At 49.7% G+C, this 27,013-nt stretch overlaps 1 protein-coding gene across 5 annotated transcripts in view; it reads left to right on the top strand.

The window, feature by feature from the left end:
• Window positions 1-27,013, top strand: part of LOC116952267 (uncharacterized) — a 58,991-nt gene that overhangs the window by 13,118 nt on the left and 18,860 nt on the right. For 2 of the 5 annotated variants that reach the window (XR_012946985.1, XR_012946984.1), the window contains exon 3: window positions 18,969-19,103. Coding sequence is in view for 3 of the 5 variants with exons in the window: in XM_076074148.1 (XP_075930263.1) it covers window positions 23,156-24,421 (1,266 nt within the window). In the remaining 2 variants the exon portion in view is untranslated. Of the gene's footprint in view, window positions 1-16,481; window positions 17,164-18,968; window positions 26,005-27,013 lie in introns of those variants that run through there. The other 3 variants (XM_076074148.1, XM_076074147.1, XM_076074149.1) reach the window with 2 other exon arrangements.

Here is a 27,013-nt window from a genome sequence, read left to right as displayed (position 1 = left end):
TCGGAAGCCAAGCAGGGAAAAATGTTGAGCCTGGCAAGTACTCGGCTGGGCGATCATAACCGTGCACAAAAAGAAGTTGCTGTCGGCCCTTGGCTGTTGTTGCGGGGGGCCACGTTGTCAGCGGAGGGCAGCGCCGCAAAGTCAGCGCTTTCCGTGGGAGTTGCTCCATCTGGTCTCGAAGATTTCCCTTCTTGAATACTGCACTGCAAAATTGCAGTGCTAACTTCTTCGGGTGTAACATTTTATTCTTAGTATTTTACGCTTATTTATCCGGGAAAGACTCAATGAGTATCATGACTCTTTTTTTTTTACAAGAGGGTCCTGCTTAAGTTTGCACAGGAGGGCGGCACATCCGCTGTGGATTACCCCAATTGAGTCATTCCGCAGGTAATTTTTCTACTTTTCAAAGAAGCCGGCGCATGATGCACTGCTCTTGCGAATGACTTCAGGGGACCTTTAACGTCAACTGTGACGGCACGTAATACTTTTTTGACACGGGTTAATTCACCCGCAGTATTAACCAGGGAGGCCGCTGTAACCAAACCACGAACCTCTAAAACGGACGGCAAACGCACGACCGCTCAGCGATGTCTTCGACCCATGTTCTTTCTCACCTATAAATAATAATTTCCCGAGGACACATACATTGCTTATGCCGTACAGATGTATATAGAATGATTCTACTTCAAAGATCTGCTTAGACTTCCTCTGCTGCTTTAGTCATGCACCGTGGTTCCATCTTGCTCCCTAAGGGCAACTATTTGTGAATTACCATTCATCACCTTCCTTTTCACGGCTTTCATGCTCCCCTTGCATGTTGTGATATATTAAATTATTGTGCATTGTTGAATTCTCTCATTTTCCCCCCTCATTCTTTTCCAAATGGTTTTACAGAGTGGGGTGTATCCTATGTTTTGCTTGGCATCATACTTTTCCTGGTTCTATTTTATTATTTATCCCCCCCCCTCTCCAACCTTCAGTGGACTGTCAATTACGATGGTAGTTATTCCATTATTTCAAGTGGTGACATCCATTTCATCATTTAGGATCTCAAGGGATTGGAACCTGTTAATGGTAATGAATTACAGGAAAAGATTGAACAATTTAATAAAAAAAGGCTGTAAGGTATGAGCAAAAAATTAAAGTTATGTTCAACAGGTTCACTGAATAAAAGAAAACCATTGCTGGAGGGACACAATTGGAGTTTATTGAAGGTGAAGGCAAAGATGCAGCCCTGCAATTGCTTCCTCATGCCACTGCTGGCAGAAGGGACTTGTATTAGAGGCAGCTCTAGAGATGCTCTGTAGAGGGTATTTGGCCTACACTTCCACGGTGGCCAGACGACCTTGGAAGAGGAGGGAGTACGCACGAGGAGACAGCTGCCTGCCGAGCAGCGCACACAGTACACAGAGTACACACAGTATACACACAGTACACACACAGTACACAGAGTAGTACACAGAGTACACACACAGTACACACACAGTACACAGAGTACACACAGTACACACACAGTACACACACAGTACACACAGTAGTACACAGAGTACACACACAGTACACACACAGTACACAGAGTAATACACAGAGTACACACACAGTACACACACAGTACACAGAGTACACACAGTACACAGAGTACACACAGTACACACACAGTACACAGAGTACACACAGTACACACACAGTACACAGAGTACACACAGTACACACACAGTACACACAGTAGTACACAGAGTACACAGAGTAGTACACAGAGTACACACAGTACACAGAGTACACACACAGTACACACACAGTACACACAGCGCACACAGTACTCAGAGTAGTACACAGAGTACACACAGTACACACACAGTACACACACAGTACACAGAGTACACAGAGTACACACAGTACACACACAGTACACAGAGTACACACCGTACACACACAGTACACACAGCGCACACAGTACTCAGAGTAGTACACAGAGTACACACAGTACACACACAGTACACACAGTACACAGAGTACACACAGTACACACACAGTACACAGAGTACACACAGTACACACACAGTACACACAGTAGTACACAGAGTACACAGAGTAGTACACAGAGTACACACAGTACACAGAGTACACACACAGTACACACACAGTACACACAGCGCACACAGTACTCAGAGTAGTACACAGAGTACACACAGTACACACACAGTACACACACAGTACACAGAGTACACACAGTACACAGAGTAGTACACAGAGTACACACAGTACACACACAGTACACAGAGTACACACAGTACACAGAGTAGTACACAGAGTACACACAGTACACAGAGTAGTACACAGAGTACACAGAGTACATACACAGTATACACAGTACACAGAGTAGTACACAGAGTGCACACAGTACACAGAGTACACACAGTACACACACAGTACACACACAGTACACACAGTACACAGAGTAGTACACAGAGTACACACACAGTACACACACAGTACACAGAGTACACACAGTACACAGAGTACACACAGTACACACACAGTACACAGAGTACACACAGTACACAGAGTACACGCAGTACACACACAGTACACACAGTAGTACACAGAGTACACAGAGTACACACAGTACACAGAGTAGACACACAGTACACACACAGTACACACAGCGTACACAGAGTACACACATAGTACACACACAGTACACACAGCGCACACAGTACTCAGAGTAGTACACAGAGTACACACAGTACACACACAGTACACAGAGTACACACAGTACATAGAGTAGTACACAGAGTACACACAGTACACATAGTAGTACACAGAGTACACAGAGTACATACACAGTATACACAGTACACAGAGTAGTACACAGAGTGCACACAGTACACAGAGTACACACAGTACACACACAGTACACACACAGTACACACAGTACACAGAGTAGTACACAGAGTACACACACAGTACACAGAGTACACACAGTACACAGAGTACACACAGTACACACACAGTACACAGAGTACACACAGTACACAGAGTACACACAGTACACACACAGTACACACAGTAGTACACAGAGTACACACAGTACACACAGTACACAGAGTAGACACACATAGTACACACACAGTACACACAGCGTACACAGAGTACACACATAGTACACACACAGTACACACAGCGCACACAGTACTCAGAGTAGTACACAGAGTACACACAGTACACACACAGTACACACACAGTACACAGAGTACACACAGTACACAGAGTAGTGCACAGAGTACACACAGTACACAGAGTAGTACACAGAGTACACACAGTACACAGAGTAGACACACAGTACACACACAGTACACACAGCGTACACAGAGTACACACATAGTACACACACAGTACACACAGCGCACACAGTACTCAGAGTAGTACACAGAGTACACACAGTACACACACAGTACACACACAGTACACAAAGTACACACAGTACACACACAGTACACAGAGTACACAGTACACAGAGTACACACAGTACACAGAGTAGTAACCAGAGTACACACAGTACATACACAGTACACAGAGTACACACAGTACACAGAGTAGTACACAGAGTACACACAGTACACAGAGTAGTACACAGAGTACACAGAGTACATACACAGTACACACAGTACACACACAATATTGTTCCACGTCCGACTGCTTATCCGTATACGAGTTAATTAAAACCGCATAGTAGGAGTGCACTTTTTGGTAGAATTACGTTAGCTGCATATCCGCTTTTGCGGCCGTCTGGAATGCTCTTCCTTTCGATATCAGAGACGCCACTGGAGATATGCGCTTTTAAATCTAGATTGAAAACTAATTTCTTTTGAACTGCTATGTGTTTCGTTTGTTGTCCTTCCCCAGCACCTCTGATTAGCACGGTTGGCTATGTATGGTACGAAATAAATCCATCATACATACGCGGAAATCACGCAATTCGAACCCGTATAAAGCGAGGGAAACCTGTATAGAATTTTAGTGTAAGTGGCTCGTATATATATTTGGGGGGGGGGTGACATTGATTCCCGGGTACAGGAAGCTTGGGAAGACACCGGCATAGTAACGGAGTTCCATCAAGTCATGGAAAACAGAGTTAGTTCAAAAGTGTACGCAGTGTCGTGAACACTGATGGGCCTTCCTGAGCACATCACGACGTCCACAGCACGATCGAGTCCAAACGTGTAAGAGCTGTACAACGATAACGACCAGTGTAGCCACCGTCCCCACGCTCGCTTCACCCTCACCCCTCTGGCCCACAAAACCCCACAGGGGTCTCCTATATTCATTTGCCGTGGGCCTGTAGGGTAATGGGAACCACGTGGTGGCCCGCGGCGCGCACAGACACAGACACACGCGTACGCGCCCGCCACTCGGGGAGGCTTGGGCTCAGTCGGCTGTCCCGGGGCGGTTCCCGGTAATTCTGTACGGCGAGTTAGCAGCAGCAGCAGCGGCGGTGGTGGTGGTGGAAGGGGGAGGTTCCGCTCGCGATTAATCAGCCGGTTCTGCCCCGGGGATGCATCTGCTTAGGGAGGGCCCCTTAGCACCACAGAACCTCGGGGCACACTCGGGGATTGCCACCTGCCCTGGCTTTCCCTGGAAGTCTGAATTTTCGAGGCGGCTGTCCTGGGAAATCCGTAAATCTTCCCGGGACATTCATTTTTGTCGGTTGTTAACGAACAATAACAATGACGATGCACTGCTCGAGACAATGCATTTACTTGTGGTTCGCCCCTCTTTCGATATTGTGAACTATTCGTTTGGCCAAAGGTGGCAACCCTCCTGGGACGAAGGAGCAATGGGATACCTGAGTTCAGGGATGGTCACCCCGCGTGCGTGGTGGTGGTGGTGGTGGGATGCCGCAGAAGCCACGCAGGCATCGATACCTCAGCGGGCTCCCACCTGCTTATAAAGACTCCCGACCTGCCTCCTCCCTGTCAACCTACCTCTCTGCCTCCTCCCTGTCAACCTACCTCTCTGTCTACTTACCCACCGGACTGTGTTCCTACCCACCTTCCTGCCGACACACTTGCCGACCTATAAGCCTGCCTGCTTACTTGCCTTCCTCCTAGTGTACCGGTCTATCTCCCTACATCAGTGGCCTGTGCACCTACATGTCTACCTATCTGCCGTCCTACCTACATGTCTACCTATCTGCCGTCCTACCTACATGTCTACCTATCTGCCGTCCTACCTACATGTCTACCTATCTGCCGTCCTACCTACATGTCTACCTATCTGCCGTCCTACCTACATGTCTACCTATCTGCCGTCCTACCTATTTGTCTACCTATCTGCCGTCCTACCTATTTGTCTACCTATCTGCCGTCCTACCTATTTGTCTACCTATCTGCCGTCATACCTATTTGCTTGCCGAGCTACATGCAGGTTAACATACTTACCTCCTCCCTACCTATTGACCTATCTACTACTTAACTAATAATACCACCTGCCTACCTACGTGCTCACTAACCCACCAATAATTGAGATTCACTGCAGTTCATATACTTTTCAGAAAGTAAATGTGAACCCCGTTAGGATGTTAAATAGAAGTTTCTCTTGGGTGACAATAAGAAAGAGATGTGTTAAATAAAAGTATGTTTTATATAAATCTCATGGTCGAGGAAAAAAAATAAACAAATGATTTAACATATTCTTTGGGTCTTTCGGTAAAGCCACGGACATGTTAGAACATCCTGCCTCAGCAGCTCTCCCGCTATATGTTTTCACCTGATGACGATTGCTTGTGTTGCGATCGAAACGTCGTGTCTACGTGACTTTACCGAAAGACCCAAAAAATATGAATTCCTGCAGTCACGAAAGCTTTAAGTCAATAAATTATTTTACAACAGCAGCAATGTTTTCCAAATTAAGTGTCAAATGTTCCTCTTGTAGCAACTGTAAAACTAAAACACTCTTGTTTAATTTTTGTTGCTTGTTTAACACGTACAAATACTTATATTGCGGTGTTGGGGATTACGTTTGGTAAGCGGGGAGCAGAAGGTAATCGTTGGGACGATGCAGCACAATCCCAAGCGGTCTGCATCGCCCCCGAGTGTGCGTGCAGGGGGCCCTGTCGCTCACAGACTGAGCCAGGGTAGCGGCCCTCAATGACCACCACCACCACCACGACCACCGCCACCACCACCACCACGACCACCGCCACCACCACCACCACGACCACCGCCACCACGACCACGACCACCGCCACCACCACCACGACCACCGCCACCACCACCACGACCACCGCCACCATCACCACCACGACCACCGCCACCACCACCGCCACCACCACCACCACGACCACCGCCACCACCACCACCACCACGACCACCGCCACCACCACCACCACAACCACCGCTACCGCCGCCACCGCCACCACCGCCACCGCCACCACCACCACGACCACCGCCACCACCACCACCACCACGACCACTGCCACCACCACCACGACCACCGCCACCACCGCCACCACCGCCACCACCACCACCACCCCCACCACGACCACCGCCACCACCATCACCCCCACCACCGCCACCACCACCACCACCGCCACCGCCACCACCACCACGACCACCGTCACCACCACCACCACCACGACCACCGCCACCACCACCACCGTCACCACCACCACCACCACCCCCGCCATGACCACCGCCACCACCACCACCACGACCACCACGACCACCGCCACCACCACGACCACCGCCACGACCACCGCCGCCACCACCGCCGCCACCACCACCACCACCACCCCCACCACCCCCACCACCACCTTGCACCGAGCCTTGGCTAAAACCCCCCTCGAGGTGCGCAGTCGCACCTCCCATTAGCGCGGTTGGCTACGTACGGTGCGAAAGATGTTTCTATACGCAGGGGATAATCGATTATCAACACACAGGACTAATAATCAATTATCGATACAGATAATCGATTATCGACATACACTCGATAATCGGTTAACGACATACATTTGACCATCGATTATCCAAAGACAGTAGACACTCGATTATCGACATAGAGTAGATAATCGATGATCAACACACAGTAGATCATAGATTATCAATATACAGATAATAGATTATCAACACACGGATAATCGATTATCTACATATAGTAGATAATCGATTATCCGGCGGCTTCGGTGGGGGGTGAACATTCACGACATTGTTATTTTTTAAAACTGCTTATTTTTTGCACATTCTTTTTATGCAATTATGTTTGTATATGTTGCTGTATGTTTTTTTTTCAGTGTTTTAAATTAGTTAACTGCATGAAATTCGCATAAACATACGTATAGACAAAAATAAAGCTCCTTTAAAAAAAGTGTACGTATTAGCTGAACCGTACTTGGCACTCCATCCTCGAAGACCCTGCATCAAGGGGTCATGTATACGCATGCAGTATTTACGCCGTTCAGGCTGTACGAGGCGTGTCATGTACCGCCTGTAACATTTGGCGCTGAAATCAAGCAAAGCCACAGCTCTGTACCGTGACCCACGATCGCCGGACTGGTCACACAGCCCTTGGGAGCGGTTTCGCCGGATCGACCCGGAACCGCCGAGTATCTTCGGAAGCAACAGCCGGATAATTGATCAATGAGCGACGGTAACATTTCACTGGCAATCACCTGCCAGTGCATTTAGCCACCGAGAGTTTGTTAACATGAGCTCGTCCACCGTGTCCCACTCTCCACTCCCGCCTGCCTGCTGCACCGCAGCCCACGGTGGGACTCTCGGCACCAGCGGCAGTGCGACTCGCAGCCTCCTCCTCCTCCTGCTGCTGCTGCTCCTCCTGCTGCTCTCTACAGGACCGGGCTTACTCATTGAGGCTACTAGGGGTTAGAGCTTGTGGGCTTACTCATTGTGGCTACTAGGGGTTAGAGCTTGTGGGCTTACTCATTGTGGCTACTAGGGGTTAGAGCTTGTGGGCTTACTCATTGTGGCTACTAGGGGTTAGAGCTTGTGGGCTTACTCATTGTGGCTACTAGGGGTTAGAGCTTGTGGGCTTACTCATTGTGGCTACTAGGGGTTAGAGCTTGTGGGCTTACTCATTGTGGCTACTAGGGGTTAGAGCTTGTGGGCTTACTCATTGAGGCTACTAGGGGTTAGAGCTTGTGGGCTTACTCATTGTGGCTACTAGGGGTTAGAGCTTGTGGGCTTACTCATTGTGGCTACTAGGGGTTAGAGCTTGTGGGCTTACTCATTGTGGCTACTAGGGGTTAGAGCTTGTGGGCTTACTCATTGTGGCTACTAGGGGTTAGAGCTTGTGGGCTTACTCATTGTGGCTACTAGGGGTTAGAGTTTGTGGGCTTACTCATTGTGGCTACTAGGGGTTAGAGCTTGTGGGCATACTCATTGTGGCTACTAGGGGTTAGAGCTTGTGGGCTTGCTCATTGTGGCTACTAGGGGTTAGAGCTTGTGGGCTTACTCATTGTGGCTACTAGGGGTTAGAGCTTGTGGGCTTACTCATTGTGGCTACTAGGGGTTAGAGCTTGTGGGCTTACTCATTGTGGCTACTAGGGGTTAGAGCTTGTGGGCTTACTCATTGTGGCTACTAGGGGTTAGAGCTTGTGGGCTTACTCATTGTGGCTACTAGGGGTTAGAGCTTGTGGGCTTACTCATTGTGGCTACTAGGGGTTAGAGTTTGTGGGCTTACTCATTGTGGCTACTAGGGGTTAGAGCTTGTGGGCATACTCATTGTGGCTACTAGGGGTTAGAGCTTGTGGGCTTGCTCATTGTGGCTACTAGGGGTTAGAGCTTGTGGGCTTACTCATTGTGGCTACTAGGGGTTAGAGCTTGTGGGCTTACTCATTGTGGCTACTAGGGGTTAGAGCTTGTGGGCTTACTCATTGTGGCTACTAGAGGTTAGAGCTTGTGGGCTTACTCATTGTGGCTACTAGGGGTTAGAGCTTGTGGGCTTACTCATTGTGGCTACTAGGGGTTAGAGCTTGTGGGCTTACTCATTGTGGCTACTAGGGGTTAGAGCTTGTGGGCTTACTCATTGTGGCTACTAGGGGTTAGAGCTTGTGGGCTTACTCATTGTGGTTACTAGGGGTTAGAGCTTGTGGGCTTACTCATTGTGGTTACTAGGGGTTAGAGCTTGTGGGCTTACTCATTGTGGCTACTAGGGGTTAGAGCTTGTGGGCTTACTCATTGTGGTTACTAGGGGTTAGAGCTTGTGGGCTTACTCATTGTGGCTACTAGGGGTTAGAGCTTGTGGGCTTACTCATTGTGGCTACTAGGGGTTAGAGCTTGTGGGCTTACTCATTGTGGCTACTAGGGGTTAGAGCTTGTGGGCTTACTCATTGTGGTTACTAGGGGTTAGAGCTTGTGGGCTTACTCATTGTGGCTTCTAGGGGTTAGCTTGTGGGCTTACTCATTGTGGCTACTAGGGGTTAGAGCTTGTGAGCTTACTCATTGTGGCTACTAGGGGTTAGAGCTTGTGGGCTTACTCATTGTGGCTTCTAGGGGTTAGAGCTTGTGGGCTTACTCATTATGGCTACTAGGGGTTAGAGCTTGTGGGCTTACTCATTGTGGCTACTAGGGGTTAGAGCTTGTGGGCTTACTCATTGTGGCTACTAGGGGTTAGCTTGTAGGCTTACTCATTGTGGCTACTAGGGGTTAGCTTGTGGGCTTACTCCTTGTGGTTACTAGGGGTTAGAGCTTGTGGGCTTACTCATTGTGGCTACTAGGGGTTAGAGCTTGTGGGCTTACTCATTGTGGCTACTAGGGGTTAGAGCTTGTGGGCTTACTCATTGTGGCTACTAGGGGTTAGAGCTTGTGGGCATTACTCATTGTGGCTACTAGGGGTTAGAGCTTGTGGGCTTACTCATTGTGGCTACTAGGGGTTAGCTTGTAGGCTTACTCATTGTGGCAACTAGGGGTTAGCTTGTGGGCTTACTCCTTGTGGTTACTAGGGGTTAGAGCTTGTGGGCTTACTCATTGTGGCTACTAGGGGTTAGAGCTTGTGGGCTTACTCATTGTGGCTACTAGGGGTTAGAGCTTGTGGGCTTACTCATTGTGGCTACTAGGGGTTAGAGCTTGTGGGCTTACTCATTGTGGCTACTAGGGGTTAGAGCTTGTGGGCTTACTCATTGTGGTTACTAGGGGTTAGAGCTTGTGGGCTTACTCATTGCGGATACTAGGGGTTAGAGCTTGTGGGCTTACTCATTGTGGCTACTAGGGGTTAGAGCTTGTGGGCTTACTCATTGTGGCTACTAGGGGTTAGAGCTTGTGGGCTTACTCATTGTGGCTACTAGGGGTTAGAGCTTGTGGGCTTACTCATTGTGGCTACTAGGGGTTAGAGCTTGTGGGCTTACTCATTGTGGCTACTAGGGGTTAGAGCTTGTGGGCTTACTCATTGTGGTTACTAGGGGTTAGAGCTTGTGGGCTTACTCATTGCGGATACTAGGGGTTAGAGCTTGTGGGCTTACACATTGTGGCTACTAGGGGTTAGCTTGTGGGCTTACTCATTGTGGCTACTAGGGGTTAGAGCTTGTGGGCTTACTCATTGTGGCTACTAGGGGTTAGATCTTGTGGGCTTACTCATTGTGGCTACTAGGGGTTAGAGCTTGTGGGCTTACTCGTTGTGGCTACTAGGGGTTAGAGCTTGTGGGCTTACTCATTGTGGCTACTAGGGGTTAGAGCGTGTGGGCTTACACATTGTGGCTACTAGGGGTTAGAGCTTGTGGGCTTACTCATTGTGGCTACTAGGGGTTAGAGCTTGTGGGCTTACTCATTGTGGCTACTAGGGGTTAGAGCTTGTGGGCTTACTCATTGTGGCTACTAGGGGTTAGAGCTTGTGGGCATTACTCATTGTGGCTACTAGGGGTTAGAGCTTGTGGGCTTACTCATTGTGGCTACTAGGGGTTAGCTTGTAGGCTTACTCATTGTGGCTACTAGGGGTTAGCTTGTGGGCTTACTCCTTGTGGTTACTAGGGGTTAGAGCTTGTGAGCTTACTCATTGTGGCTACTAGGGGTTAGAGCTTGTGGGCTTACTCATTGTGGCTACTAGGGGTTAGAGCTTGTGGGCTTACTCGTTGTGGCTACTAGGGGTTAGAGCTTGTGGGCTTACTCATTGTGGCTACTAGGGGTTAGAGCTTGTGGGCTTACTCATTGTGGCTACTAGGGGTTAGAGCTTGTGGGCTTACTCATTGTGGCTACTAGGGGTTAGAGCTTGTGGGCTTACTCATTGTGGCTACTAGGGGTTAGAGCTTGTGGGCTTACTCATTGTGGCTACTAGGGGTTAGAGCTTGTGGGCATTACTCATTGTGGCTACTAGGGGTTAGAGCTTGTGGGCTTACTCATTGTGGCTACTAGGGGTTAGCTTGTAGGTTTACTCATTGTGGCTACTAGGGGTTAGCTTGTGGGCTTACTCCTTGTGGTTACTAGGGGTTAGAGCTTGTGGGCTTACTCCTTGTGGTTACTAGGGGTTAGAGCTTGTGGGCTTACTCATTGTGGCTACTAGGGGTTAGAGCTTGTGGGCTTACTCATTGTGGCTACTAGGGGTTAGAGCTTGTGGGCTTACTCATTGTGGCTACTAGGGGTTAGAGCTTGTGGGCATTACTCATTGTGGCTACTAGGGGTTAGAGCTTGTGGGCTTACTCATTGTGGCTACTAGGGGTTAGCTTGTAGGCTTACTCATTGTGGCAACTAGGGGTTAGCTTGTGGGCTTACTCCTTGTGGTTACTAGGGGTTAGAGCTTGTGGGCTTACTCATTGTGGCTACTAGGGGTTAGAGCTTGTGGGCTTACTCATTGTGGCTACTAGGGGTTAGAGCTTGTGGGCTTACTCATTGTGGCTACTAGGGGTTAGAGCTTGTGGGCTTACTCATTGTGGCTACTAGGGGTTAGAGCTTGTGGGCTTACTCATTGTGGTTACTAGGGGTTAGAGCTTGTGGGCTTACTCATTGCGGATAATAGGGGTTAGAGCTTGTGGGCTTACTCATTGTGGCTACTAGGGGTTAGAGCTTGTGGGCTTACTCATTGTGGCTACTAGGGGTTAGAGCTTGTGGGCTTACTCATTGTGGCTACTAGGGGTTAGAGCTTGTGGGCTTACTCATTGTGGCTACTAGGGGTTAGAGCTTGTGGGCTTACTCATTGTGGCTACTAGGGGTTAGAGCTTGTGGGCTTACTCATTGTGGTTACTAGGGGTTAGAGCTTGTGGGCTTACTCATTGCGGATACTAGGGGTTAGAGCTTGTGGGCTTACACATTGTGGCTACTAGGGGTTAGCTTGTGGGCTTACTCATTGTGGCTACTAGGGGTTAGAGCTTGTGGGCTTACTCATTGTGGCTACTAGGGGTTAGATCTTGTGGGCTTACTCATTGTGGCTACTAGGGGTTAGAGCTTGTGGGCTTACTCGTTGTGGCTACTAGGGGTTAGAGCTTGTGGGCTTACTCATTGTGGCTACTAGGGGTTAGAGCGTGTGGGCTTACACATTGTGGCTACTAGGGGTTAGAGCTTGTGGGCTTACTCATTGTGGCTACTAGGGGTTAGAGCTTGTGGGCTTACTCATTGTGGCTACTAGGGGTTAGAGCTTGTGGGCTTACTCATTGTGGCTACTAGGGGTTAGAGCTTGTGGGCATTACTCATTGTGGCTACTAGGGGTTAGAGCTTGTGGGCTTACTCATTGTGGCTACTAGGGGTTAACTTGTAGGCTTACTCATTGTGGCTACTAGGGGTTAGCTTGTGGGCTTACTCCTTGTGGTTACTAGGGGTTAGAGCTTGTGGGCTTACTCATTGTGGCTACTAGGGGTTAGAGCTTGTGGGCTTACTCATTGTGGCTACTAGGGGTTAGAGCTTGTGGGCTTACTCGTTGTGGCTACTAGGGGTAAGAGCTTGTGGGCTTACTCATTGTGGCTACTAGGGGTTAGAGCGTGTGGGCTTACACATTGTGGCTACTAGGGGTTAGAGCTTGTGGGCTTACTCATTGTGGCTACTAGGGGTTAGAGCTTGTGGGCTTACTCATTGTGGCTACTAGGGGTTAGAGCTTGTGGGCTTACTCATTGTGGCTACTAGGGGTTAGAGCTTGTGGGCTTACTCATTGTGGCTACTAGGGGTTAGAGCTTGTGGGCTTACTCATTGTGGCTACTAGGGGTTAGAGCTTGTGGGCATTACTCATTGTGGCTACTAGGGGTTAGAGCTTGTGGGCTTACTCATTGTGGCTACTAGGGGTTAGCTTGTAGGTTTACTCATTGTGGCTACTAGGGGTTAGCTTGTGGGCTTACTCCTTGTGGTTACTAGGGGTTAGAGCTTGTGGGCTTACTCATTGTGGCTACTAGGGGTTAGAGCTTGTGGGCTTACTCATTGTGGCTACTAGGGGTTAGAGCTTGTGGGCTTACTCGTTGTGGCTACTAGGGGTTAGAGCTTGTGGGCTTACTCATTGTGGCTACTAGGGGTTAGAGCGTGTGGGCTTACACATTGTGGCTACTAGGGGTTAGAGCTTGTGGGCTTACTCATTGTGGCTACTAGGGGTTAGAGCTTGTGGGCTTACTCATTGTGGCTACTAGGGGTTAGAGCTTGTGGGCTTACTCATTGTGGCTACTAGAGGTTAGAGCTTGTGGGCTTACTCATTGTGGCTACTAGGGGTTAGCTTGTGGGCTTACTCATTGTGGCTACTAGGGGTTAGAGCTTGTGGGCTTACTCATTGTGGCTACTAGGGGTTAGAGCTTGTGGGCTTACTCATTGTGGCTACTAGGGGTTAGAGCTTGTGGGCTTACTCATTGTGGCTACTAGGGGTTAGAGCTTGTGGGCTTACTCATTGTGGCTACTAGGGGTTAGAGCTTGTGGGCTTACTCAATGTGACTACTAGGGGTTAGAGCTCGTGGGCTTACTCATGTAGGCTACTAGGGGTTAGAGCTTGTGGGTTTACTCATTGTGGCTACTAGGGGTTAGAGCTTGTGGGTTTACTCATTGTGGCTTCTAGGGGTTAGAGCTTGTGGGCTTACTCCTTCTGGCTACTAGGGGTTAGAGCTTGTGGGCTTACTCAATGTGACTACTAGGGGATAGAGCTCGTGGGCTTACTCATGTAGGCTACTAGGGGTTAGAGCTTGTGGGTTTACTCATTGTGGCTACTAGGGGTTAGATCTCGTGGGCTTACTCATTGTGGCTACTAGGGGTTAGAGCTTGTGGGCTTACTCATTGTGACTACTAGGGGTTAGAGCTTGTGGGCTTACTCATTGTGGCTACTAGGGGTTAGCTTGTGGGCTTACTCCTTGTGGTTACTAGGGGTTAGAGCTTGTGGGCTTACTCATTGTGGCTACTAGGGGTTAGAGCTTGTGGGCTTACTCATTGTGGCTACTAGGGGTTAGAGCTTGTGGGCTTACTCGTTGTGGCTACTAGGGGTTAGAGCTTGTGGGCTTACTCATTGTGGCTACTAGGGGTTAGAGCGTGTGGGCTTACACATTGTGGCTACTAGGGGTTAGAGCTTGTGGGCTTACTCATTGTGGCTACTAGGGGTTAGAGCTTGTGGGCTTACTCATTGTGGCTACTAGGGGTTAGAGCTTGTGGGCTTACTCATTGTGGCTACTAGGGGTTAGAGCTTGTGGGCTTACTCATTGTGGCTACTAGGGGTTAGAGCTTGTGGGCTTACTCATTGTGGCTACTAGGGGTTAGAGCTTGTGGGCATTACTCATTGTGGCTACTAGGGGTTAGAGCTTGTGGGCTTACTCATTGTGGCTACTAGGGGTTAGCTTGTGGGCTTACTCATTGTGGCTACTAGGGGTTAGCTTGTGGGCTTACTCCTTGTGGTTACTAGGGGTTAGAGCTTGTGGGCTTACTCATTGTGGCTACTAGGGGTTAGAGCTTGTGGGCTTACTCGTTGTGGCTACTAGGGGTTAGAGCTTGTGGGCTTACTCATTGTGGCTACTAGGGGTTAGAGCGTGTGGGCTTACACATTGTGGCTACTAGGGGTTAGAGCTTGTGGGCTTACTCATTGTGGCTACTAGGGGTTAGAGCTTGTGGGCTTACTCATTGTGGCTACTAGGGGTTAGAGCTTGTGGGCTTACTCATTGTGGCTACTAGGGGTTAGAGCTTGTGGGCTTACTCATTGTGGCTACTAGGGGTTAGCTTGTGGGCTTACTCATTGTGGCTACTAGGGGTTAGAGCTTGTGGGCTTACTCATTGTGGCTACTAGGGGTTAGAGCTTGTGGGCTTACTCATTGTGGCTACTAGGGGTTATAGCTTGTGGGCTTACTCATTGTGGCTACTAGGGGTTAGAGCTTGTGGGCTTACTCATTGTGGCTACCAGGGGTTAGAGCTTGTGGGCTTACTCAATGTGACTACTAGGGGTTAGAGCTCGTGGGCTTACTCATGTAGGCTACTAGGGGTTAGAGCTTGTGGGTTTACTCATTGTGGCTACTAGGGGTTAGATCTCGTGGGCTTACTCATTGTGGCTGCTAGGGGTTAGAGCTTGTGGGCTTACTCATTGTGACTACTAGGGGTTAGAGCTTGTGGGCTTACTCATTGTGGCTACTAGGAGTTAGAGCTTGTGGGCTTACTCATTGTGGCTTCTAGGGGTTAGAGCTTGTGGGCTTACTCCTTCTGGCTACTAGGGGTTAGAGCTTGTGGGCTTACTCAATGTGACTACTAGGGGATAGAGCTCGTGGGCTTACTCATGTAGGCTACTAGGGGTTAGAGCTTGTGGGTTTACTCATTGTAGCTACTAGGGGTTAGATCTCCTGGGCTTACTCATTGTGGCTACTAGGGGTTAGAGCTTGTGGGCTTACTCATTGTGACTACTAGGGGTTAGAGCTTGTGGGCTTACTCATTGTGGCTACTAGGGGTTAGAGCTTGTGGGCTTACTCATTGTGGCTACTAGGGGTTAGAGCTTGTGGGCTTACTCATTGTGGCTACTAGGGGTTAGAGCTTGTGGGCTTACTCATTGTGGTTACTAGGGGTAGCTTGTGGGCTTACTCATTGTGGCTACTAGGGGTTAGAGCTTGTGGGCTTACTCATTGTGGCTACTAGGGGTTAGAGCTTGTGGGCTTACTCATTGTGGCTACTAGGGGTTAGAGCTTGTGGGCTTACTCATTGTGGCTACTAGGGGTTAGAGCTTGTGGGCTTACTCATTGTGGCTACTAGGGGTTAGAGCTTGTGGGCTTACTCATTGTGGCTACTAGGGGTTAGAGCTTGTGGGCTTACAAATTGTGGCTACTAGGGGTTAGAGCTTGTGGGCTTACTCATTGTGGCTACTAGGGGTTAGAGCTTGTGGGCTTACTCATTGTGGTTACTAGGGGTAGCTTGTGGGCTTACTCATTGTGGCTACTAGGGGTTAGAGCTTGTGGGCTTACTCATTGTGGCTACTAGGGGTTAGAGCTTATGGGCTTACTCATTGTGGCTACTAGGGGTTAGAGCTTGTGGGCTTACTCATTGTGGCTACTAGGGGTTAGAGCTTGTGGGCTTACAAATTGTGGCTACTAGGGGTTAGAGCTTGTGGGCTTACTCATTGTGGCTGCTAGGGGTTAGCTTGTGGGCTTATTCATTGTGGCTACTAGGGGTAGCTTGTGGGCTTACTCATTGTGGCTACTAGGGGTTAGAGCTTGTGGGCTTACAAATTGTGACTACTAGGGGTTAGAGCTTGTGAGCTTACTCATTGTGGCTACTAGGGGTTAGAGCTTGTGGGCTTACTCATTGTGGCTACTGGGGGTTAGAGCTTGTGGGCTTACTCATTGTGGCTACTAGGGGTTAGCTTGTGGGCTTACTCATTGTGGCTACTAGGGGTTAGAGCTTGTGGGCTTACTCATTGTGGCTACTAGAGGTTAGAGCTTGTGGGCTTACTCATTGTGGCTACTAGAGGTTAGCTTGTGGGCTTACTCATTGTGGCTACTAGGGGTTAGAGCTTGTGGGCTTACTCATTGTGGCTACTAGGGGGTTAGAGCTTGTGGGCTTACTCATTGTGGCTACTAGAGGTTAGAGCTTGTGGGCTTACTCATTGTGGCTACTAGGGGTTAGAACTCGTGGGCTTACCAACACCACGTGACTCAGACAAGTGCTACGCAGTGCGGGAAAGAGGCGCGGACGGAAGTGGTGAATAATAAAAAAAAAATGTGGGCGGGCCACGTGCGGACTCGCCGCGCTCACCTCCTGCTGCTGTGCGGCCCGGTTCCTAACAGGACACGGACCGGTTCGTGGCCCGGGGGTTGGGGACCACTGGTCTCTATACAACGGGGCATGGCTGCCCCTGCCGGGCCTCGTGTCTCCGTGGCAGCCTCAGCCGTGTGGAACGCGGCCATCATCACCATCATCATCAATCCCTGCTGCTGCTGCTGATGCACATTCACAACAGCAGCAGCAGCGTTCGATCTGAGGTGTAGTGGTAGCTGTTGCAACTACTACACGTGTAGTGGTAGCTGCACTGGTAGTGGTAGCTGCACGTGTAGTAGTAGCTGTTGCTACTACTACACGTGTAGTGGTAGCTGCACGCGTAGTGGTAGCTATTGCTTCTACTATACGTGTGTTGGTAGCTGCACTGGCTGCACTGGTAGTGGTAGCTGCACGCACGTGTAGTGGTAGCTGTTGCTACCACTACACGTGTAGTGGTAGCTGCACGTGTAGTGGTAGCTGTTGCTACTACTACACGTCTAGTGGTAGCTGCACGTGTAGTAGTAGCTGTTGCTACCACTACACGTGTAGTGATAGCTGCATGTGTAGTGGTAGCTGTTGCTACCACTACACGTCTAGTGGTAGCTGCACGTGTAGTAGTAGCTGTTGCTACTACTACACGTGTAGTGAGATAATCCGGCACTGCCTCCCCTCGTTCGAGAGACACTGACATTGGCTCCGCGCCTCAACAGTCGTTCGTGCAATTACCCCTAAGTCTGTGAATTATCGTGCACGTTATAAATCGCATTATTATTACGAGCAATCACATGCTTGAGCAGTCGAACATTTATTTAGTCTTGTTCAATGGAATTAGCCACAAGTTTTGTTGTTGTTGTTGCCAGACTCGTAACATTCGCGAGACATCGGCTGCGACGTAGCCCCAGCGGTCGCGCGCGTTCGCGATTTTGTTGCAGAGGTTCGCGGTTCCTGTGCAGTTGGCCGGTCTCATGATTAAAGCTACATGTTACTTTAAAAAAAAAGTATTTATAGCGGACAAAAACAATCGTACTACGCGCCATCGGCTTGTGCGGTGGACGCTACCCCCTGGCATTCGTTCGCAAGAGCAGGCCAGCGCGTGTGAGCGTGTGTCAGAGTTTAACGGGGTACGTGACAACCTTTGGCCAATTTGTGAAACTTGGCCAATTTGAAAACCACCGCGAATGACTCGATTGAAATCTACCATACACAGCGACCATCGCCACCCACCCCCTTCCAGCACCCACCACCGTGCGGACTTGCCGAGGAATCCTCCTGGACAACGAGTCGCGAGACTTGGTAGAGGGCTTTCGTGGCCAAACAAGCATAGTGCTGTAGGAGAAGGAACACTGATACATTATTGCACGGTTCAGTTGTTTGGTTTCGTCGAGAGAGGCACTTGTGCACATCTGGTTTTATTTCTTACCGCGTTTAAAATTATTGACCCCGTGACCCCGAGCTATGCTCGTGCATACTGTGATGAGTTAATGTCGGCTGCTTTGGGAATTAAATAGTTTTAAATGTCGCAGCGAAAGTACAAATTTGCTGTGGATCCCTATTTTACGAGCCAACGTTTAAAATTGTGTATTATTTTTATGCACTGTAATTATGTCCGTATGCATTGGTGTACATATACCGCGTGTATGTAATGCAGAATGTGGGTTCGTGCATGTGGTGGGAGACGATTAACTATTTGAATGTACAGTACGTGTGTACGAGTGCATTTTGTTTACAGTGTAAAAGTGTGTTGTGCCGCAGTGTTTCTACGTGTTCCCTGTGTCTTTATGCATGGCCAGCCCACGCGTGCTTATGTCTATAATCGGCCGTGACGTGACCTGCCGCTTGTTGCAGAGGTTCGCGGTTCGAGTCTAGCAGCTGCCCTGGTCAACACTGTGGTGTGCGATGATCGCTGTCGCACTACACGCCGTCTGCTTCGCTCACGGCGGACGCTAAACATCCCCTGACATCATTCGCAAGAGGAGCACGGTTGGCTACGCACGGTCCAACATGCAAATTCGAACATCGCACTGCAAACTATTCAACCGGGATTATACGCAGAAATCATCGCCCCCTACTGGCAGACTGTTGCCTCAGGTCATTCTCAGGCACTCATCTTGGTTCAACAAAATAAACGTGAAACTTGTTGAGGTGAATTCACTGCGGTGATGATGATGATATATTTATATGGATAAATATGCAAATAGGGATACTTTAAAAAAGGAGCAATATACCCCTTATGTATTTGTATATTTGGGGATGGAGCGGTCATGGGGGTTGTTTGGCCATACTTCACTACACTGGTCAGTGCAGGATGATGAAGCGGGGAGGCCTAGGACTGGGCGCCATGGTGAGATGTTAACTACCTCGCCTGGTATACAGGAGGGCGTGGGTTCGATCCAGACCCTGACGTCTGCTGCTGCTGTATATTTGGAGTTTGTATATTCTCTCTCCCCGTGGTCGTGTGGATTTTTCTCCGGGTCCTCCGCTGTTTCCCCCCACATTTAGAATCAACGTATTTGGCTGTTATAAATTCACACGTGACAAGCCACTTCGTTGAGCTGTCATTTGTGGCCAGGTCGCTTCTGAGAAAGAGCTACATGGCTCACTGGACCTTACCTGGTCAAAGAAAAAGTTGAGGTTCAGGTATCGCTCACCTCTGGCTCTAGCCGTGGCTCGGAATCAAATAGGGTTCACCAGGGTTTGTAGTCCAAAGCGCCAGCTACCGCTCCAGGGCTCCTCCACAAACCAACTCACCTCGTATAAATTATCTGCAGTTCTTCAGCTGCATTATCGCAGGGCCGTGTGGTGCTGCGACAGGCTTGTTCACGAGCGGGCGGTTTTCACATTCCCCACTACAGGTGCAGGCAATAGAAGCCGTGTAATTTAAGATGGGGCCAATGCAGCTGTGGAGCTGCTTTAACATTATTGGCCCCATCTGGAAGAGCGGAATTTACAAATTTACACGCCGACCCAGCCCCCTGTGGCCCCAACCCTTTATGCCTATACCTGCCTCCACGGGGCAGTGTGGATTGATGGCAGCTTCCAGACACGGCCCGGCTTGAGTGTTGACAGTGAGAATACCTCATCGAGGCTGTGCCGTCTGACAGCCTCCCTCGTCGTGCACGTGTCGTGCTATTGCACTCCAGATGGGTGTACCGTACAGGTGTACCGTACAGGTGTACCGTACAGGTGTACCGTACAGGTGTGCCGGCAGGTAAGACATGCCTCCGGTGGACTCCGGCCTTGTCTGTATGCCACCTGCACGAAACGTGCAACGCAAATAGTCCACGAGTCCTGACCGGGCATCTCGGTTGTCAGTACCACGTGAGGGTGGCATAGGTTTAGTGGTTCTAATCTCTTAATTGCAGCCAATAAGAGTGAATGACATGATAACCATTTGACATGAGTGGGATTTTCAAATAATTGTGGCCATACAACCCAACCTCTGGACGACACAGTGAGCCACCGTAGTCTGGGCTCCTTCAACGAATGAGGAGGATTAGCAAAACGACACGAACGAACGAACTTCCTGCTGAAGCCCCCTCGTCGTGGCCAGCAGACCTCGACATTGGCACAAATTTACGCAATACGCCAACATAGAATAGAATAGAATCAAGAAATTCACTCGTATTGCCCAAAAAATAAATCGACATGGCTATCAATGTTGCTGCCTTAGGTGGCACCAATATCTGCTCCAGCTCATGGGCTAAAGAGCCGAACCATGACCTGGTCGAGCATCCTATAACACCTGTTATGCATGGTGGTCTCCCATACAAGCGCTGTCCATGCTCAACCCTGCTTAGCTTCTGATAACGTAATGATTTGGTTGTAGGCATCTTGTAACTCATCCGTTTTTATTGTATTAGTTTGACATTTCTTATGCCCAACGTTGGTTTAGCTTAATACTGTTGGATCTCAGTATGGCTTTTCTGGATAAATGAATAACACCCACGTACTTTATGCTGCTGACACAGAGAATAAAGCAATAAGCTCTTGGGCAGGTGGATTGTCACATAGCAGGACCATGAGAGATGGCAAAGGATTTGGGAGACCTTCATCCAGCAGTGGATCGACCATGGCTGCCAGATTTTGAGTCATCCCCTTGCATCGGTCACCGAGGTTGTTTGAGCGTACTTCTCCACATGCTGGTTAGTGCAGGTTGGTGAATCAGATAGTGCATGATGATGAATCGTTACTACACCCTGTACTATATTGGTCTGTCTATATTCCTTTGAACATTACCCAGGTCTAACTTACAGCACAGATGTATCATCCCAATGGGCTCTCGCTTGGCTTGAATAAATAAATGAAGACCTCCCCGTACCGTGTCGGTCACGGGGCTTGTTTGGCTGTACTTGGCACTCGCGGGATGAAGAGGGATTTTAAGGTTCTCACGATTAATTATCGATTAGTTATCGTTCGCCACTGACGTTAGTTGTGGCCGGGAATCGAACTCAGGACGCCCGGTTCACCGCGCAGTGCTGTAACCACTGCGCCACGCCAACCACTCCACAGGAAAACGGCAGCGTACGTGAGAGAATACATGTACAAGAGCGTTTGGGTCTGGGGCTTTTTATACGGCGATGTCGGTCTGGACCATGGCGGCGTTTGAGCACTAGGTGTCACTGCAGCAGTAGACAGAAACTGGACCGAGCGTTGTAGCCGAATTTCGCCTTCAACAGGGGTGCTGTTGGAGCAGGGCTCAGCAACCTGCGGCTCCGGGGCTCCATGCGGCTCATTAAGGACTGCTGCTTCGTGACATCATTGATTAAGGACCACCGTTGCGTATTCACATTGCATTTCGGCTCTTGAAATAGAGGGGTGGTTTTTTTTTAAGCGAATTCGAACAAAAATGGCTCTTCTTATTTTGAATGCTGACTCCTACCTGGGAGTTAATGGTCAGCACGAACAACAATGGGCTGTCACAGGCGCAATAGGCCGGAGGAGCTGTCTGCGGTCGGCTGGTCGCCCAGGCTGAAACTTGCTGAGCCCCTGAAACCTGACGAGATGGGGCACATTCCAGGCGATATGATTCATAGGTCGCGAAAATGAACGAACGAATGAACAAATTTCAGCAACGAATACCAAAATATGCTCGGTGCGTGCAGGTACAGGCGTGGCATCGTCGCCACCACGGTGAAACTGACATCAATAGGTGCGGCTCGTCCCGGAGTAGAGACAGCGTCGGGCGTGACTCGCCCGGCCCAAGCCTCACCGGTTTAATCCCTCATCCTGGCCCTAGGCTCTGCGCTTACCACAAGCACAACATCAAATGGCGCAAAAGTATCGAGCACGGCCAGACAGCCAGCCAGCAATACAGACGGACAAACCTTTACAGACAAACCTAACAGAAAGACAGTCAACCTGAACGCAGGACAGCCAATTTCGCGAACCAGACAAGACAATCAGAACTGCCAGCCAGAGAGACAGCTGGATGGAGAGAAACAACGAGATGGCGGGCAGCTGGTTCGCCAGCCGGTTAGTCAGCCAGAAGTTTGTGTAATTGTATTTTCATAGAATGATGGTGGCCATTGTGAAACCGGGTCATTGCCATGAATAAGTCATCCTTCCCAGGCGAATCCGAACAGAGAGGATTCTTGTAAACAAACAGCATGCGGCTCAGATCCCGCTCTCCAGCCATGCTGCCCCACACATCATCAACAACAGATGAGAGAGCTGGCTGGCCGAGCAGCCACCCGGCCGACCAGCTCTCCTTACGTTGTTGACGTGTGGGGAGGTGTGGCTGTAAAATTGTGCAATTGTACTGTGCAGAGAGATAACCATTGTACAGCTGTGTCAAGGTCAGAACGTGCGACATGAATAAGTAATAATTCCAGGCAAGAGCCGAACAGATGCGATTCTTGGAAGCAAGTTGCGTGTGGCTTAGACGCTGTACACCATGTACGGGTTGTCACCTGTTCCTGGTTTTTCCAGGATCGTCCTGTTATTGAGACAGCTGCTGTCCCGGGATATCTGAAAGTCTTCCCGGAACATTAAAACTCCCGGTTTTTTTTGTCGGTTGTGTAATAAAAATAGTAATGCACCGCTCACAACGTTGCATTTACACGACACCTAAGTTCTCCCCCTATTCTGCCTTTATCAGACACCCTTCTTCCCGCGACGTGTGCCGCTTATTTTGTACCTCGGAGGTGGCAATCCCTACGCTGCGCCGGGATCTCCAGCGGGAGCCTCTGAGGTTTCCTGTTCACTTCCTAACTCAGCGTGGCGTCACTTGGGTGGAGAAGCGCCGTTGGCACGGTTGGCATGGCTGGCACGGTTGGCACGGTTGGCACGGTTGGCATGGTAGGCATGGTTGGCACGGTTGGCACGGTTGGCATGGCTGGCACGGTTGGCACGGTTGGCATGGTAGGCATGGTTGGCACGGTTGGCACGGTTGGCATGGTTGGCATGGTTGGCACGGTTGGCACGGTTGGCACGGTTGGCATGGTTGGCACGGTTGCCATAGTTGGCATGGTTGGCACGGTTGGCACGGTAGGCATGGTTGGCATGGCTGGCACGGTTGGCATGGCTGGCACGGTTGGCACGGTTGGCATGGTTGGCACGGTTGGCATGGTTGGCATGGTTGGCACGGTTGGCATGGTTGGCACGGTTGGCACGGTTGGCATGGTTGGCACGGTTGGCACGGTTGGCATAGTTGGCACGGTTGGCACGGTTGGCACGGTTGGCATGGTTGGCATGGCTGGCACGGTTGGCACGGTTGGCACGGTTGGCACGGTTGCCATAGTTGGCATGGTTGGAACGGTTGGCACGGTTGGCATGGTTGGCATGGTTGGCACGGTTGGCATGGTTGGCATGGTTGGCATGGTTGGCACGGTTGGCATGGTTGGCACGGTTGGCACGGTTGCCATAGTTGGCATGGTTGGCACGGTTGCCATAGTTGGCATGGTTGGCATGGTTGGCACGGTTGCCATAGTTGGCATGGTTGCCATAGTTGGCATGGTTGCCATAGTTGGCATGGTTGGCATGGTTGGCACGGTTGCCATAGTTGGCATGGTTGCCATAGTTGGCATGGTTGGCATGGTTGGCACGGTTGTCATGGTTGGCATGGTTGGCACGGTTGGCACGGTTGGCATGGTTGGCACGGTTGGCACGGTTGGCATGGTTGGCATGGTTGGCATGGTTGGCACGGTTGCCATAGTTGGCATGGTTGCCATAGTTGGCATGGTTGGCATGGTTGGCATGGTTGGCACGGTTGGCATGGTTGGCACGGTTGGCATGGTTGCCATGGTTGCCATGGTTGGCACGGTTGGCATGGTTGCCATGGGCTCTGCTGCAAGGAATGAAGCGACGAGGTCCCCCTTGTCCGATTTCCTTCCCTGTCCGTTGCCCCTGGTCCCTGGGGCCCCTTCAGGCCCGTGGGCCTCGGTGCAGTTGCACCACCTGCACTCTCGATAGCCACGCTGCTACCGCGACGCCAACGGCAGTAGCGGCGAGGGTGGCTGCAACTTTCACTGAGAATCCAGCAATAGCGAGGGCAGTCGCATGTCCTAAGATACACAGGCTGATCCATGTACAGATACCCTACTAAAATAGTGAGTATTTGCAGAGGACAACTATATTTGAATTCAAAGCCTCGACACGTCTGCCTCCAATCTCGATGCGACTTATTGTAATCTTTAACAGAGTTGCGTTCATAAATCGATCGCCCATTGAGAAGTAACCCAGGGGTCAACTCGAAAGAATCAGCAGGGCATCTATAAATGGATCGCCCTCAATTTCTCACGCTCTACTTTGTACATGTTAATCATCTTTGTTTACCCAGGAAAGTCCAGAAAATAGTGGCCATGCACTAATTAGAGCAATTAAAAAAGGAAGTTGTTATTCTATGTGTGTCTGCGGTCACCCTTCAGTGCATGTGCTTGCTGCGTGAGTGGGTTTTTGCGAAGGAAGGAAACAATTTTTGTTATTCTAGAATTTGATATTTCTAAAATTTTGTAAAATCTACGACTGTCAATAAAGTCTACGTGCAACTTGTGGGATGAACCCGATGAGGTTCAATGCCATTACATTATTTTTAGAGGGCATTTTCTGCCGAAAATCTAGAGCTTTTTCAATGAGTAACAGTTGTACGATTTTGAAATGGGGCTTGCATGCAGTGCCAGAGTGGAGGAGCAGGATAGGTGATGATTAGAGGAATTATTGGGTAAAAGGTACAACAAAATAATCCGTGGAAAAAAAATCGACCTTATTAATATTTATGACAAATCATAGCAACACACGCACATACAAATTGTGTACGCATACATTGCGCATTTGTCCGTGTACAACTTTTTGTTGAATCTCTGCCGGATGAGGACCTCCCCTTGGCTTCCCGGGGAGTTCTTTGACAATACTTTACCATTCTGGTCGGTGCAGGGTGAAGGCAGGGATCGTAGACGTTGGATCATAGTACAGCACAACATTGTATGCGTCTGCACTGGCCTCCTGCTGACAGTGCACCACTGCAGCAGGCTATAACACCACTGCAGCAGGCTATAACACCACTGCAGCAGGCTATAACACCACTGCAGCAGGCTATAACACCACTGCAGCAGGCTATACCACCACTGCAGCAGGCTAGAACACCACTGCAGCAGGCTATAACACCACTGCAGCAGGCTAGAACACCACTGCAGCAGGCTATAACACCACTGCAGCAGGCTATAACACCAATGCAGCAGGCTATAACACCACTGCAGCAGGCTATAACACAAATGCAGCAGGCTATAACACCACTGCAGCAGGCTATAACACAAATGCAGCAGGCTATAACACCACTACAGCCGGCTATAACACCACTGCAGCAGGCTATAACACCACTGCAGCAGGCTATAACACCACTACAGCAGGCTATAACACCACTGCAGCAGGATATAACACCACTACAGCAGGCTATAACACCACTGCAGCATGCTATAACACCACTACAGCAGGCTATAACACCACTGCAGCAGGCTATAACACCACTGCAGCAGGCTATAACACCACTGCAGCAGGCTATAACACCACTGCAGCAGGCTATAACACCACTGCAGCAGGCTATAACACCACTGCAGCAGGCTATAACACCACTGCAGCATGCTATAACACCACTGCAGCAGGCTATAACACCACTGCAGCAGGCTATAACACCACTACAGCCGGCTATAACACCACTGCAGCAGGCTATAACACCACTGCAGCAGGCTATAACACCACTGCAGCAGGCTATAACACCACTGCAGCAGGCTATAACACCACTACAGCAGGCTATAACACCACTGCAGCAGGCTATAACACCACTGCAGCAGGCTATAACACCACTGCAGCAGGCTATAACACCACTGCAGCAGGCTATAACACCACTGCAGCAGGCTATAACACTGCTTTGGAATTCGTTACTTGACCTCTCTGGCCTCTCGCTGTGCTCTGAATAAGGGCCATTGCCCAAAATGTCACCTACTATGATATGTTTTATTCTTAAGGCCCCACAGTGTTGTGTTTTGTTTGGTGCACTGTGGTTCACGCATTCAAGCGCTGTCCAGACTTAAACCTGCTTAGCTTCCAAGAATCTGATGAGATCTGGATGCATTCTGGGATATTTGTTCGTAGGCTTGTACCGATTATCCACTTACAAAGCTGATGTGCACAGAATGACAGCTGCTATGGTAAATAAATGAGGACAGATTGATGTATGACTCTCAACTGCTGATTTTATTCACGGTCAATGTTTTGTTGCTGTTGCTGTGACCCATAGTTCAGAAATGCCGTCGTGAATTAAAGCTGATTGGACAAAAAAGCTGAAAGGTGCGCACAAAAAAATAGCACAGAGAGATGCATGCTTGGCATGACACTGAGTGATGGAAAGAGGAACACGTGTTTCATGGAGCCGTAAACTTAGCAGGCACAGATCCGTA

The sequence above is a fragment of the Petromyzon marinus genome, chromosome 46, assembly GCF_048934315.1.
Source record: "Petromyzon marinus isolate PM22_M1 ecotype Great Lakes invasive population chromosome 46, UKy_Petmar_22M1.pri1.0, whole genome shotgun sequence".
NCBI lineage: Eukaryota > Metazoa > Chordata > Hyperoartia > Petromyzontiformes > Petromyzontidae > Petromyzon > Petromyzon marinus.
The sequence above is the reverse complement of the archived record's forward strand: the minus strand, read 5'-3'. Positions and strand labels throughout refer to the sequence as shown.